General features: G+C 39.1%; 4 protein-coding genes and 3 long non-coding RNA genes across 18 annotated transcripts; 4 read left to right on the forward strand and 3 right to left on the reverse strand.

Annotated features, from left to right (window-relative positions):
• Nucleotides 1-118: 118 nt before the first annotated feature.
• On the forward strand, nt 119-1,573 carry LOC116929331 (glycine-rich cell wall structural protein 1.0). Of its 2 annotated transcripts, none has more exons than XM_045178088.1 (3): nt 119-595; nt 682-800; nt 871-1,573. In XM_045178088.1, exons 1-3 carry the CDS (start codon nt 532-534, stop codon nt 1,462-1,464), a joined length of 777 nt encoding a protein of 258 aa, XP_045034023.1. In that variant the 5' UTR covers nt 119-531; the 3' UTR covers nt 1,465-1,573. The 2 variants fall into 2 exon arrangements, with proteins under 2 accessions (XP_045034023.1, XP_045034024.1); XM_045178089.1 differs by having other exon boundaries at nt 121-474.
• Nucleotides 1,492-3,711, reverse strand: LOC116929338. Its single transcript, XR_006650498.1, has 3 exons — nt 3,566-3,711; nt 2,571-3,506; nt 1,492-2,476 (listed from the first exon to the last, which is right to left on the reverse strand). It is a non-coding gene; the product is annotated as an uncharacterized LOC116929338 (long non-coding RNA).
• Nucleotides 3,657-5,085, forward strand: LOC116929335. Its single transcript, XM_032936526.2, has 3 exons — nt 3,657-3,803; nt 3,892-4,054; nt 4,137-5,085. Exons 1-3 carry the CDS (start codon nt 3,657-3,659, stop codon nt 4,277-4,279), a joined length of 453 nt encoding a protein of 150 aa, XP_032792417.2. The 3' UTR covers nt 4,280-5,085.
• On the reverse strand, nt 4,452-8,382 carry LOC116929337. Of its 9 annotated transcripts, XR_006650496.1 has the most exons (8): nt 7,855-8,382; nt 7,510-7,732; nt 7,328-7,443; nt 7,142-7,246; nt 6,931-7,034; nt 5,673-6,844; nt 5,457-5,580; nt 4,452-5,139 (listed from the first exon to the last, which is right to left on the reverse strand). It is a non-coding gene; the product is annotated as an uncharacterized LOC116929337 (long non-coding RNA). The 9 variants fall into 9 exon arrangements; XR_006650497.1 differs by having other exon boundaries at nt 4,452-6,844; nt 7,510-7,572; nt 7,643-7,732; XR_006650492.1 differs by having other exon boundaries at nt 4,452-5,580.
• On the forward strand, nt 5,875-8,650 carry LOC116929333 (keratin-associated protein 21-1). The gene is given in 5 exon segments (XM_045178092.1): nt 5,875-5,904; nt 6,010-6,062; nt 6,064-6,281; nt 8,277-8,315; nt 8,376-8,650. Coding segments are annotated over 5 exon segments (495 nt in total). The 5' UTR covers nt 5,875-5,889; the 3' UTR covers nt 8,546-8,650.
• Nucleotides 8,651-8,794: 144 nt separating this feature from the next.
• LOC116929336 lies at nt 8,795-10,868 on the reverse strand. Its single transcript, XR_006650499.1, has 3 exons — nt 10,788-10,868; nt 10,254-10,703; nt 8,795-8,838 (listed from the first exon to the last, which is right to left on the reverse strand). It is a non-coding gene; the product is annotated as an uncharacterized LOC116929336 (long non-coding RNA).
• On the forward strand, nt 10,622-14,603 carry LOC123466544 (keratin, type I cytoskeletal 9-like). Of its 3 annotated transcripts, none has more exons than XM_045178087.1 (5): nt 10,622-10,848; nt 10,941-11,130; nt 11,206-11,262; nt 11,324-12,600; nt 12,675-12,824. In XM_045178087.1, the coding sequence occupies exons 1-5, from the start codon at nt 10,834-10,836 to the stop codon at nt 12,684-12,686; spliced, it is 1,551 nt and encodes a 516-aa protein (XP_045034022.1). In that variant the 5' UTR covers nt 10,622-10,833; the 3' UTR covers nt 12,687-12,824. The 3 variants fall into 3 exon arrangements, with proteins under 3 accessions (XP_045034022.1, XP_045034021.1, XP_045034020.1); XM_045178086.1 differs by having other exon boundaries at nt 10,631-10,848; nt 11,324-11,773; nt 11,804-14,603; XM_045178085.1 differs by having other exon boundaries at nt 10,632-10,848; nt 11,324-14,603.
• Nucleotides 14,604-15,847: the final 1,244 nt, after the last annotated feature.

The following is a 15,847-nucleotide window of genomic DNA, read 5'->3' on the forward strand; positions in this document are numbered from 1 at the left end:
AAGCAGCTCGGAAACTGTGATAAATCTGGCAACTGTATCTGCAAGAGTACAATCATTTCCCGCCTAAACTGAGTTACCCCTTACCCTAGTGCGACTTCATCGCTGCAACAACCTTCTTTTTGTTAGATCATCCAAATTCATCCTGAGCTTAACTGGGAATCCCTGTTTTGCATATCTATTGCTAGTTAAGGACGAATTACAAGAATGGCCACTGCAAATTACTACACGTGCAATTGTCTTAACTTTTCCTGGAATACAGTTTTTTGTTTACCTAGTAATGCGTATCAGCCTCAAGCATAAAAGGTGCCAACTACCAAGTGATGAAGCGTGACAAAGATCAGCTTAGCCTTGACATGACAATATTGGAATGCAGAGAAAAGGGAGAACTGTTAGTTCTTGTTTTTACTTGACTTTCTATAAACGACGACAACAACCAAATAAGTCGAAAGATGCAGAGGCGTGGCTTGTTCACGGGTAATTCCCAACAAGAAATTGATTGAAAAGCTTTGCATTATGGCGCCATAGCATTCTATGCGTTTGAAACTTTCCCTTGTCTTACATTGGCGAATTGCTTTTATTTCCCCCAATTTTACCGGTGACATTACCCTTCAAATTACCTCTAAATTTAGATAGTTATTCGGGCACTTCCTCTATCAACAAATTTTACTTTCTTATTTCTAGGCCTATATATAACTAGAAATGAAGGAAGTAACGACATCCAGTCTAGTACATTGGACAATCTCCCTGATCAAAAGACTCACCAAAAACTTACTTTTAAATTGAAAATGATTGCATTTAAGGTAAGTTCACTATCCAAGAGTTATGTAATTATCCGATGTATCTAATGACATAACCATTGAAAATTTGCAGATTTTATTTTGTGTTGTTTGCATCGCTGTTGCCATGGCTTCCGAAGAATCGGAACAAGTAGCTGTGAAGGAAAATGAAGACTTGAAGACGGAAGAGACACATATTGGCGGCTATGGATTAGGAGACGGAATTTATGGTGTCAACCAATTCAATAACGGTCATGGGCTCGGATATGGAGGCTATGGCAACGGCTTGGGTCTTGGTGGATATGGCGGAATTGGTGCAGGTTATAGAGGCATCGGAGCTGGTTATGGCGGAATCGGAGGTGCTTACGGTGGTGTCGGAGCTTACGGAACTGGCTACGGAGGAATCGGGTCAGGCTATGGTGGAATCGGTGGTATTCATGGAGGACTTGGGGCTTACGGAGCTGGTTATGGAGGGATCGGTGCTTATGGCGGAGTTGGCGCTTACGGAGGAATTGGAGGTTATGGAACTGGCTACGGAGCTAACCATAAGAATGCGCATGGACACGGACACAATCAAGGCCATTCCAGTTACGAAAGTGTCAACAAAGTTAGCAGCCATCAAAGCCACAACTCAGCCGCTGGAGGACACCACTCAGCAAACCATGCTCTTGGTGGGGCTAGATACTAATTGAGTGATTGACAATGGCTCAATCAATTAAAAATTTAAAATGCAGAATTTATTTCAGACACTTTTTTGTTCTATTTTCGACATAATAAACATAATTAACTGATTACAATTTCATTGCACTTTATTACTCATTGCTTTACTCAGAGACGAATGGTTTGAACTAATGACAACTCACGCCAATCAATATACTCGAATGTGATTCAATTACAAATAAGATTTGCTAGTTAAATTTCATTCGTCTGAATTGCTAAAATAAGAAACTTTTGCGCACATGCATACTAAATATAGCATTCAAGTGAAAGTGAAAAACCTGTTTTCATTTTATTTTTACAACCGTTATTTTAGTAATTCACCGTGAGGGATATGCTATAACTCCAGGCATTCAATCTCCAGCTGACGTTTTTAATAAAGCTAAAAAAAAAGTTAATACGTTGCCGGAAGCGAAATTGTCAATTAGAACTATACAGCATTTCAAATTCAGTTTTTAAAACTACGATTGAAATTATCTACGGATTCATAAGTGGGGCAAATTTGTTAGTGTTCTCTCATATCATGCAGTCGTGCACCCGTTTCTTTGTTTTGGTCCCCTGAAAAAGTAACAGGGAAAGCGTTCCGTTGTTATTCAAACGCCATGAGAAAGGTTTGATGAATAACCACCATAAATAGGAAACGGCCAAGAGGACTTTCAAGGTGCCCTCTAAGCCGATAAAATGAATACATTCCCACAAAGAACATTTTCTTTTCCCATTTTTTTTCTTCTTTTGTATGGAGCCATTATTATTGTTTTTTGGTTTTTTTGCCGTACTTTATTATTTCTGTTGTTATTCGTTGCCAAGAACTTGAACTTGGGAAGCTCTAGAAAAGTCCTTGATTCTTTTTATTACCATGCTATAGCATGACTGACGAAAGATTCGTGAGAATTATCATTTCCCGCGTTCCCCGATAGTTATCCTCAAGGCGACGAAGATGACGATGTGGTTTTTTTTTTAAATTCAATTTTAACACAAAACATCTGTAAAATATCAACAATAGGAATTTAATACCTCATTTTTATTGATTTTGGTGACGCGGCTATTTAGCGGAAATGGAACTTTTTATAGGGTCACCTTGCCAAATTAGTAAACCATGATAATCATGCTAGCGTGCAATTTTATCCTGGTTCCCAACGCTAGTGTCATCGGTATTTAACGAATGGAATTCCTTGGAGCTTTTGCAGTTCGTTCTAGCTCTTCGTGACTACAGGTGAACGGGCTGCCAACAGGTAAACAAGAACATTTTTTCATTAAATTCTCTTACCTTTAATTTGTTTTCTCTTTTACTGGTTGCAGTATTACATCCGCTACATCTAATCTTTTCGAAATTTGCGCTATGTAACGCCGCTAGGATGAACGGCAGGCATCAGGACAAGGTAAAATATAAATTAAAATCTATTAATACTAAATTATTCTTTTACCATTACGTTTATTTTTACCAGGGCTAATTACTTTTGGACTGCTACGTAGTTTTGCAAATGGGCATCATACGCACCTGTTCTTGCACTGGCCAGAATTTCTTCTCCATTTACTGATTATCCACGGTTGGCCGGCTTCGACAATTTCCTCTAATAGTTAGACAATTAAAGGCTTCGTATATGTTGCGTGAAGCTACTATGTATGCGTCTCATATGTACTCGAGTCTGTAATGCATTACTTGTAACCGAACAATACAGTATACCAAAAGCAAATACCATTATTTTTCTTCCGCCAAAAATAGTTGACTTTCCTTGAACCGTCAAGTATAACAAATTTATGGTACAAACCATCGCATTGTTGATAGTATCCTCAGGCTAAAATGAAACACCCAAAAAAAGAATACATTAAAACTCATAAATTAACTGTGCAAACGGCTGGCTTTTTGGGCTGTCGGGAAAGAAGTGTCATCAAATTATATCCGGCCAACAGGTAGTCGAAGATTCACGACACGATGCGCATCTTCAAAGACTTCCACAATAAAACTCTTCAAAGCTTCGTGCCATTTTGAAATTCCGAAATATCACTCATCTACTAAAAAGTATACGATGCTCGATATGGTTCGAACATGAAACCGGTTGAAATCAGTTTACCTTTTTTTTTCTGGCTCACGTAGATGGCCGATCGTGCTATCCTTTGTTTTCGCTTTTCTTTTGCGGTAAGATCCTCCTTCGCTCGCGGGAGATGACTTTGACTTTGGTGAAGGTTAAGTTCTTCCGGGCTCTTCCCGCAATTTTCTTTAGCTGTATAAAAAGCCTGGCAATTCTGAATGAGCTTCACAGTTCTTTTGCAACTGGCATCTCCTCTTCTTCTCTCACCATGCATTCCAAAGTAAGTCTGTTTCATTATTGCAAACATTATTGAAATTCACAATGATTACCTCCTGCAAAAATTAGCACTTATCGTAATGTTTTTGTAGATTATTCTTCTTTTGGCTCTCTTTGCTATGACTGTGTCCTCCATGCCGACTGGCGAAAACATTCCTGATTTACAAGCCGACAATCAGTTCTTGTACGGTTATTACGGTTACCCTAGTTTCTCTTACCCAACATCAATGCTCGCAACGTACCACGTCCCAGTTGGTAAGTTTTGAAAACCAAATGGAACCATTGATTAATTATAATATTCTAAGATAACTTCAATTATTCCGTACTTACACATTAGCCGCTCGTACGGATGGAGTTCCGGCTTCCACTGCAAAATTGATCACCCAGCCGATCGCCTATCCCTATCCTGGTTACGCATACGCAGGGTATCCGTATGCTGAAGGTTACGGTTATGCGTATGGTTACCCTATTACAGCGTAAAAAGATACTCATCCTTAATTAAAGCATGATTTTTAGTTACTGCCCTGACATAAGCTCGAGAACATTCAATCTTCTTTTTTTTTGTTCTTGTTGATGGTTTTTAAATTTCTTTGGCCGGGAACGGGTTTTCTGGATGCATTTTTATCCCCACCTAATGTTTATTTTTTTTTACAACTTTATTAGTAAACGTAAACTCTACACAAAATTAATTTCATCAACTGAATTTATCGTTTACATTATCACATCGCTATTTTCTAATTGTCTTTCAGTATTTCCCTGTTTGTAGAATTCGACTTTTCATCTTCACACGCAGTACCTAACCACATATTTCTGAATGCCTAAAACTAGTGACTTGCACGAAAATTATTCTGTGATGATATTCAGTTAAAAAGGACGGCCAGGTTTCAATCAAACTTCAAGTGCTATTGGCATATTTGCAAGTCGTAACTAACGTAGTCTTACTGCTCTTCACATTTTTTAAATTTACTTATAATCAACATCCTTTTTTATTTTATATTATACTTTGACTAATAGACGTTGCTAACTTTTGAAAGATTTTACGACAAACATCCAAGTTTAGCTGTGGATGTTCGTCGTTATTGGTTTCTAGAGTTAAAAAAGACTTGTGCACGCAGAAACGTGATCACACAACCAAAATTGAAATTTTCTTATTCAATAGCCATAGGCTTATACCTTATTTTCATTTCAAATTTATACTACCGCTATATATTTAACTAACACGCTTTCAACATAACCTTTGTTATACCTTTGTTGTTATACGAATAAACAGTTCCTCATGTTCGTAAGAGCATTGGTTTTTTCTCGTCACCTCACGAATAATAAGAAGGCTATTTGGATATCTGAAATTCATAAAAATAGATAAAAGATTAGTCATTGCTTTGAAAATTAACCGGGAAAAAACATTTTGCATGTAGTAAAATTTGCTCATGGTTTTACCGATTTCAATGAAATTCATGCAACTGCATAATACTAATACACGTATAGCTCCGATTAAGATACTACACTATTCGCAAAATCCATACAACAGGTTTGTCTAGTGCAAGGTACTCATTCTAGTTGAACTTGACATGAATCTATCATTTTTTCATTGGTATTCTGTAAAATGGTAATGATCACAAGAAAGGGCTGGGCAACGAAGACACCTTGACGTTCTTACCTTCTGAAAAATTGCCAAAGGCAAAAGTACAACAAATGGCACGGCTCAAAATCCTCTTTTCTTTTCGTAAAAAAAGAAAATGATGTATTCAAACAAAACTTATTCCTTTATCTTGATCGAGTTCCTGCAAATAAAATTAACTATCACTTGCTACTATCACTAAACTTATTATGTTGTTATGGTCTAGTGCATCGAAAGAAAGGATTACCTATTTACCTCCTCTGTTGTGCATGTCTATGATCAATTCAATCGGTAAACCTTTCACTTTGCTTACACAGTAATTGTTTATCACCATTCGACATGCTTTAACACGACTTCTCGGTCAAATACCATGGCTTTCACCAAAGTATATAAACAGTGACGATCGATGTCAAATTCACACTCCAACTGAAATTCAAAGTGTTCCAGTACAAAGCTCCTATCTCAATTAAAGATGATCGCCTTCAAGGTAAATCCATTTGCAACTAAAAGTAAAAATAATCACCAATTAGAATTATGACAAATCATTGCGCTAATTACTAATAATTTTTTAACTTTCTTTTACTACTCAAAGGTCTTGATTGCTGTTACATGCATCGTTTTCGTCATGGCTGCTGAAGAGCAAAAGGGAAGCCGTCGAGCAACAAGTGGCCGTCACTGACTCCGAAAGTGGCAAGGATCTGCAAACGGCCGAGGGTACCCTGGGAGTGTACGGAGGTTATGGTGGACTTGGTTACGGCGGACTCGGATACGGCGGACTTGGCTATGGCAATGGATTGTACGGTAACGGACTTTATGGCGCTGGATATGGTGGACATGGATACGGTCATGGAGCTGGTTACGGAGGTTTGAATCATAAATGGATACTTTGTAAATTTTAATAAATCACATTAAAACTAATATGTTAATTTAAAAAAAAAGGTTACGGTTTAGGACTCGGTTATGGTGGACATGGCCTTGGATACGGAGGTAAACAAACTCATTTTAGGTCTCACCTTTAATTGGAGACGTATTTTAACGCTATCGTGTTATCATAGGTTATGGAGCTGGTTACGGATCCAACTATGGACACAACCACGGACACAACCACGCCAATTCCGGTTATACGAGCATCAACAAAGTGATCAGCCATGGATCAAAGAGCCACAGCAACGCCCACGCTCTTGGACATGGCCATGCTCATGGATACGGCCATCACGGACTTGCTTATTAACATCATTCCTATTACTCATTTTATAGATCTGTATAGTAATATTTACTCATATCAACAACGGTAGACTGAACTTATTGAACACGAATACAATGGAATAGAAGCATACCTTAATCGTTAGAATTTGTTCTCTCGTATTCAATTCAGACCACTAAAAAGATGTGTGGTGATGTAAAGTCAATCCGCATGCGATAGAAGCCTATAAATCACACAATAATAAACAAGCATTTAACAGAATCCAGGGGCATATATTTTTAGTTAGAACATAGCGACGTGATTACTTACATTTGCACCACCAATTTTTGTGTAACGACGGTGTTATTATTCAATACATAAGTAAAGGAACAACTTTTCCTCTGTTGATCATAATTTATCCTCCTTTCTTGCACCTATTTTTAAATAAAATCAAATATTATATTACTTTAACTTTAATACTTAAGAGTGTATGCAATGAGTTTCAATTTCTTAAATCCAATATCACTCATCAATATTATACCCATTCATATCCATTAGTTTCACAACGAATTCTTCAGAGAGAAGTTGACCATTACTTTTCTGCCACTGGAATTTTAAGTCGATTTCCGACTACTCTTACCTTAATCTGTTAAAATTTCACATAAAATATTAAAGTACAACAAAATTTCACTAAATGATTTTAACGTTGACTATGCCAAACTCTTACACAGGATAAGAAATACACGAGCGATGTATCATTTGATTGTTAAACATATCACCTATTGATAGAGGTTCCGATCTTCAATTCAGTTTATTTTCTAACGGGCTGGCAGCTGTTTTTTCCTTAAAAAAAAGAGAAGGGAACGTTAAAGACAATTTGATTCACCGGCCTTTTCACCCGTTACCTACCTTTCACCCATCGTCATTTTCTCCACCCTAAATCCAATATTAGTCGAACGCTTACACGGTCGACTAACTCAAATGAAAAGATCTGTTGTTCGCCTATCTTTGTGGAAATTTAAAACAAAACCGAATTGCACACCTTTCACTCTATTTGTTGTGTGAATACAGTCTATGCTTAAATGCGATTTTTCTGTCAATCGTTTAGACTTTCACTGAAGTATATAAACGCCTGTAATAAACGTAAATATTACAATCCACTTGACATTTCAAGTACCTAGTACACCACTCCTCTACTCGTTAAAATGATCGCCTTTAAAGTAAGTTGAAAGCAAATAATTCAAATTATATTACCTGTATGGTGAAAATTCTGATTGCTCAATATTTTATTCATAGGTTTTCATTGCCGCTGCGTGCATTGTTTTTGCCATGGCCGCCGAAGAGCAAAATGAAGCCGTCGAGCAACAAGCAGCCGCCACCGATTCTGACACCGGTAAGGATCTGCAAACGGCCGAGGGTACCCTCGGAGCGTATGGAGGTTATGGTGGACTCGGTTACGCTGGACTTGGGCTATGGAAATGGATTGTACGGAAACGGACTGTACGGTGCTGGATATGGTGGACTAGGATATGGCTATGGAGCTGGCTATGGAGCTGGTTACGGAGCTGGCCATGGAGCTCTTTATGGAGCCGGTTACGGAGGTTTGAATTTTTCCCGATAAATTTCAGAGAATTTCAAAAATAACGTTATGTAATTTTGCGGTCTTACCTTTAAAGGTTATGGTTTGGGTTACGGACATGGTCTCGGATACGGAGGTAAGCCAGAAGTTTTGTAAACCTACCAAATTTCTCGTTAATTTTCATTTCTGTTTTTAGTTGCAGGATATGGCGCTGGTTACGGATACAACCACGGACACAATCACGGCAATTCGGGTTATACCAGCATCAACAAAGTGATCAGCCACGGATCTAACAGCCACAGCAACGGTCACGCTCTTGGTCACGGACATGGACACGGCTATGGCCATCACGGACTTGCTTATTAATTTCTGTATGCAAAGCAAAATATTTAACAAGAATTTTTATTGAATATTTTCTATTGTAATCTTATGCAATGATGCAATAATTAAATAAATAATAGTAGTTTAAAACTTTTGTTGCATTACCTGTTTTTACCAATGTCTCAGACGTAGACTTAAGCTCGATGTAATCACCTCAAAATTCCTAATGGACCGATGGTAAAGACTTGTGTGGCCGACGGAGTTGATGCAAATGTTTCCAACTTTCATTTTAGCATCAGAAGCTGACGAATCCCGTTAGATGCCACTACTGTCTCGGACTGGATGGAAAGAAAAGAACCTAATTATCATAAGGGTTAAATGCTGAAGACTTAATTAAAGTTTGGCTTACAATACACATAATTGAAACATAAGGAACAGGTGAACTCGTAATTAGTGATATAGCAGATCGCAGCTTACTCAAATTGAATATGATACGATAGTTCGATGGTAGAATAGTAATAAAGATGAAAATCTGTTTTAATGACACATTTTCATAAAAAAAAATAGAAAATAATTTAAAAATAAAAGAGAAAGTTTTCCATTGTCTATGTTTGGACGAAGACCCGTGTCATTTCTAATGTATTTTTTTGTTTAATCAGGTGCGGCCTAAACTAATGTTACAACTGGCTATGAATGCGATGAATGCAGACGTGTTGATTTCCGGTGTCTGCGAGGTAATGCCGATAAGGTGAAAGTAAAAGCAACAGTCTCAAAAAATTTGAAACTAAAAAACAGGTTCTGCTTTTCCAGCAACTATTAGAATGACCGCAAGCGCCCCGCACGATAGATGAAAGCCTCTTGATAATCCATTTGTAAACATCGTTGTGTGTTTCGCTACAAGACCTGTTGTCACCATAAAAACATTCACGATTTCCTATTTCAGCCAATTTCGAAAACAAGCGCGTGCGAATCGTAAAGGAATTCTTAGTTTAGTCTATTTTTTTGCACTGCTTCATGCAAGTTTGAAACATTTAATTCTTAGTTTTATTCTGAAATAGGTGAAGTGCACGTCAACATTCTTGAAGCTCTATAATACTGCTAATCTCAGGTACATCCTTTAGAAAAAACAGCTTTCCTGGTCAATTAGAAATTGAAAAATTGGAAAGGTGTGATTGTGCAATAGTTCAGATCGAAAGTTTCCAAAACTTCTCCAAAATTAGCACCGAGTTGGACTTTAACCAATCCCGAGATTGTTAAAATTCAAAATTGTTAGTGCGTTGTTACATATACCCATACTTCTTTCCATTAAAAACTGTAAGCAATTCGTTCGGAAAAAAGGATCATTAACAAATAATTACACCAAACTTTGGGCGATGAGAACGTTACATTATCCACTTTTCATGTGGCGCAATTAATTATCAAACATAATAAAATAACAACAGAGAAATGGTTTAAATCACCAATTTCCCATTCGTTAATAATGGTGACAAGGAGAGTTTAGCTTTTAAAGTGCCTAAATTATCGCTTTTCAACTTCTACTTAAACTAGTTCCAAACGAATTCATTTCGTATTCGATTTGGGAAACGCCCAGAAAAGGTGAAGTTTCTTGTTAGAATCTTCATCCTTACTGGAGAAACTTCTATTACTTTCCCACCCGAGGAAGAACGACGTGTTAAAGACACGATTCACTAAATCAACGTACAGTTTCGAATCCAACATGTCACAACAAGAAAAAAAAGGAAATTTTTCTTACCAAATATAGTGACGTAGTAAAAACCACTGAAGCCTATTTGGTCCTCTGATATCTCGAAATTTCTTCAAAATTAGGAATTTACCATCGGTCCCCTGGACCCGAGACTGGGTGTAGTGTCTAGGAGAAATCAAACAAGTCGATCAGGTTTTTCCTTGAGTAAAAGCTAATTTGCTTTCTCCACGTAGAATCCTTTCACTTCACCAGGGCACCGCCTTGTTGACAAAGTTCAAACAGTTGTCCAAGCGGTTCTCGTTTACTCAAAAGTTCACTGTCGGTTAAAGGTAGCCTCATCCAATGTGCTACGTGCGAGCCCGTGACACGTTGCTGGTTGTGTTTTCTCTATCAACTTGCTTTCACTCTTATTCAATCAGCCAACAGTGTCAATTCAACTTCGTTTGAAATCTGTCGTCTTTTTTTGGTTCTCAATTCAAGCCATTTATGGAAAGCATCCTATGTTATAAAAGTAGAAGACCAATCCGATTAAATCCTCACATTTCAACCGACTCTTCCTTCTATTGGACATCAATACATTACCTCGCGAAACGGCCAGTTAACACGCCCAACAGCATTGCTTACAGCAATGACGATTCTAAAAGTAAATACTTTAATTCAAGTTTTCAAAGTGTTAAGTTTAAGCAATAGACTTACCTTTTTTTTCCTTGTTTGAAATATTGCTCGTGAAAATAGATCGTGCTCGTTGTGTTCACTCTAACATCCGTGGCGTACGCACAGCAGACGGCCAATCAAGATCTGATGCTGGCAGCCACCAAAGGTAAAAGACACATAAGTCACCTCGATCCTTATGGTAGTTTGCAATTCCACAGACCTCCTCTTCCCAGCATTGATTACTATGGAGAAAGTGACAAAGGACACGCAGGTAAATATTCAAAACATTAATCATTACGACCGACTTTCCTAAACTGAGATTAATAAATTTGTTTTAACATGTCAGGATACATCGTGGTGTCGCACGACAAAGGAAAAAAACATAAATCAAAGGGAAAGGGAGGTATGTACCTCATTTGATTTGTTATCCGTCATGGAATTTTATCGTTTGAATTTTCCAAAAGGCGGTGGTTACGGATACAACGCCGGATATAACGGATACACAGTCGGCGGAGGAAATAGGGACGACTCATCCGAAGGCAATGGAAACGGACGTGGCTCCTTTGGAGGCAGCTATTACGTGGCCAAAATAAAAGGAAAAGGAAAAGGTGGATATCCGAGCAAAGGCAAAGGCGGATCGTACGGAGGAAAAGGCAAAAACGGATACGGCAAGGGTAAAGGTGGATCCTACGGTAAAGGAGGCAAAAGCAAAGGAAAAGGCTCTTACGGAGCTAAAGGAAAAGGTAGCTCCTACGGAGGCAAAGGAAAAGGAGGTATACCTTATGGAAGCGGTGGATACAACCCATACGGAAACCAATACGGTGGAGGTGGATATTCTGAAAATAATGGAAACGAAGGCTACTTTTACGTGAGCGGTGCGATCGGCAATTCATACGGCAACAGCGGAATTAAAGGCCCCTCATACGAGAATAGCGGAATTAAAGGCCCCTCATACGAGAATAGCGGAATAGGATACAACTCTTTTGGAAGTAGCCAAAGCGGCGGAAGCTCTTCGGAAAACAGCGGAACAGGACTCAGTGCATACGGAGGTGATGGAACGCAAGGAAACTTTTACTCAGGCGGCGACGGAGTTGACGATTCTTACGGGAGCGTTGGAATAAGCAATTCTTACGGAGGCGGAGGAATAAGCAATTCTTACGGAGGCGGAGGAATAGGCGATTCCTACGGTGGGGGCGGTACAGACAATTCTTACGGAAGCGTGGGAATAAGCGATTCTTACGGAGTCAGCGGAGTTGATGATTCGTATGGAGGCGGTGGAGGAGATGATTCGTACGGAGGCGAAGGATTTTCTTACGGAATCGGCGGCGGAATAGGAGGAAGCGGCGAAACTAATACCGGTGGAATTGGTTCAACTGGAGGCTTCAATTTCGGAGCAATTACAACACGTGAAGCTCCCTCTGGTGGCGTCACTTTAGTAGATAATACATCCGGTAGAAATACTGAAGGAGGTAATGAATCCCAAGGTGGTACAGAAAGTACAAGTGACAATCCCGCAAGCAGTGGAGGAGAAACAGCCGAAAGCACCGGAAGAAAGCGAAGTCCATCTGAAAAAAATGAAAATTCGGATAAATCATCGGAAAGCACTACAATCAAAAGCACCGATAACACAAACAGCGATTCAGAGAAGAAAGCCAAAACTACTGTAAACTACAACTTATCAATTAACGCGAACGGAGATGCATCGGCGGCCAATGGAAATGGCAATAATAACACCGTCAAGGTAGATTTTAAAACGGATGGCACTGGTAATTCAGAAAATGCTTTCTCCCTCATCGTACACATTTCTTCTGGTAGCAATGGAAATAACCCATCCGTTGGAAACTATGTATCCACTACAACACGCCCCACACGATCCAGCACTACCGAAGAAATAGACAGAAAAATTACAAACAATGTAAAAGCCGAAAGTTCCGTTGGAATTTCAACAGGTGCGAAGAGGAGCATTGCACCTGTCAGGCAAAGCAGTTCAGGAAATCCCCAATAGCAGAGGGAAAGAATCAGATGATCTCGGGGTCATCAACGATCAAAGCGAAGATCATAAACCATCTGTCACCGTCAACCAGCCTGTCAAACCCATTGCATCAGTTAAAGAGCCATTAAAATCCAATAATCCAGACACATCCAACTCACCTACTCCCGTCCCTAGCAGACCCAGACCACCTTCCACCACTACTGCTAAACCCAGCGTATCTAACACCACAATTGGAAGAAACGTAAATAGTGAAAATATACCCCGACAAACCAATAATAGAAATGAAACACGTACCTCTAGAACAACGCCATCACCAGCGAAAAATAATTCCGGAAGCCAAGCAAAGCCTAGCACTACGACCAATGAAGAGGGTAGTACTGGGTGTGCTAGCGGATGCTTCAGCATCCCACCGAATGTCAACACGTCGATTAGAAGCCAAACAAATAGCACCGCAAACAACAATTCGTCGATCAATGATGCCATAGGAAGAATCCGGCAAGGTCGCGAACATATCATCGGTGGTGGACCACAAAAAGTTCCAATACCCATTGGCAACATATCGATCAGCAATTCCGAAAAATCCTCGACATCTAAGGAAATTCCAAAAGGCACAGTACAAGCTGAAATAACGTCTGGAATTGCAATTAAAGAAAATACTACCACTAGAATTGCTGGAAAAGAAGATATCCGGTTGATTGGCTCTACAACATCTTTCGTCAATATACCTGGAAGCAGAAACGGTTTTGAAAGTATCCAACATGTTGAAAATGGCGGAGAGAAACGCAACGTTGGAACAACCAACAAAACACCTCAGACTCCAAGACCAACAGCCAAACCGACAATAGACGACATCCATTCCTTCTTCGAGTTCGAGGTGAACGGTAACAAAGACTCTGAAAGCCCTAAACCTGCTAACAAGAACGAAACGAAACATACCATTATTTCAACGAATACAACAGCACGGCCAGCGCCACGTCATAATCCAAGACAGAGACCAACGACAATCGCGGAAGACACAACTTCTGCTGGAGTCAAAGCAGAAAATACTAAAGGATCCGGAACCGCTAAACATGTCCACGCTGACGGAGGAAAACGCAATGCTTCACCTCCTAGAGACGCACAGCTCAATATTACTCGTCAGGCTCCAACACGAAGGCCAAGACCTGCGGTGGAAGATAATCCTTCATTTCCCGAAGGACTCCCAACTGTCAATGTTCCATTCAGTGTCGTTGGAAGAAGTCAGAGAGGATTGGAAACCATTAATAATAGATCTAAAAATAGCCTAAATGTAAAAAATGGAACAAATGTTAGACCGCAACATCTTCCCCGATACGCCCCAACATATAAACCTATTCTTACCTTTGAAAAACAACCCTCTACTCCTGAAAATGCATCTAGAAATGCTGGAAAAGACCAAAGGCGACAATTGAGCACTACACCTACACCTGCAAGACATGAACGAAACAATCGAGCAACCGACACAAAACTTGGCACTAATCCAACAGTTAACCCACCTTTGCTGGTGCCATACTTACCTATAGAATCATATTACATTCCACTCCGCCAGTATATTATGCAAAAGGCATCGCAGCGGCATTGAAACGAATTTTTATAACCTTAGATTTAAACTCCATGTCCTATTGTTACTGTTTGTTCACATCTGTTTATATTCGTTACGTTGTATTGCATAGCGCTGTGTGCTCTGCAGTAGATATAAAAAATTTGAATCAAATAAAACGTTATGAGATTAATTTTGTGTTCTTATTCACCTGGTTGTCTTTGTGCTTGTCGTAAAGCATAACGACTGGATCTGGATCTTTACTCATGTCATAACAAGGCATGTCACATGGTTTAGTTTCGCCTGGACGCTTCAAATTGTATGCTCGAATAAACCTCCTTATCGGTTAAAACCATTTTTTGATTTAGTGCCAATAACGACTTGTTCTGATATTGCGTGAAAAGCGCGAATTATCTGTCAATAAATGAGAATTACAAAACGGGGTAGGAAGCTCAAAACTGTACAAGACGATCTGAGAAGCAGCAACTAATGTTGCCACACAACATTCACACGAAATATGCAAATTGACTAAATTTAATGAAAGTTACAAACAAGGTATTGCCTTTTGCAGGCAACAGTCATAGGACATCCATTTTCGGAAATCAAACTCTCCAGTTATCTTCGTAAACAATAATGGCATGTTACTTCGAGATTATTTTCGAAATATGATGTCTTCTAAGTGAGTGACATCGGCACGATGCTCTGACAGGGAAAGTAGAAAGCCATTCGTTGCCATCTGTTCATCACGAAAAAAGAAAACAAATAAGGGTTACGTATAAATGTCACCATGGTTGGTTCGATAAAAACTGTTAGATAACATTGTACTTTGTCTTTTTCTAAGAAACAGAAAGCCTACAGATTACGTTACCCTCTACTTAATGTAGTTACAGCATTCGGCAGGAATAATTGCCATTGTTTTCAACGCCCATGCCTAACGCGTAGTAATCGAGAAAGCAGAATGACGACTTTCTCCCTCTTCGCGATGTCAACAATCGTATGGTCGATGACTGTACCACAACTTGTTAGCTATGTCGCTGATCCAACTGCTCTTCATGCGGTGAAAGAGACACTTAGATACGGATGACATTTGTTAGGTGCCTGCAAACCGGTTGTCTAGCAGCAACTGAAAGCTCTAGAATAATTAGTAAAGTCAACGTATGAAATTAAGTGACCAAAGGAAAAAGCTATCCAAACTTACGTTCATTATGAATACTAATGAACGTACGTTTGTAATAGTACTACCATAACTTTTCACACCAACCTGAAACGTGTTGTGACGTCTCCGACTATCCATCGCCACAATGAAGACGCAAATTATTCTGCAAAGATAACGGAAAAGAGTTATTTTTGTAATTAACATAATAAAAATTCATGCTACGAAACACATTGTGATAATTAAGTTGCATTCAGATGATGGAATACATTTTACACAGGAAA

The sequence above is a fragment of the Daphnia magna genome, linkage group LG8 (assembly GCF_020631705.1).
Source record: "Daphnia magna isolate NIES linkage group LG8, ASM2063170v1.1, whole genome shotgun sequence".
NCBI classification, from domain to species: Eukaryota; Metazoa; Arthropoda; class Branchiopoda; order Diplostraca; family Daphniidae; genus Daphnia; species Daphnia magna.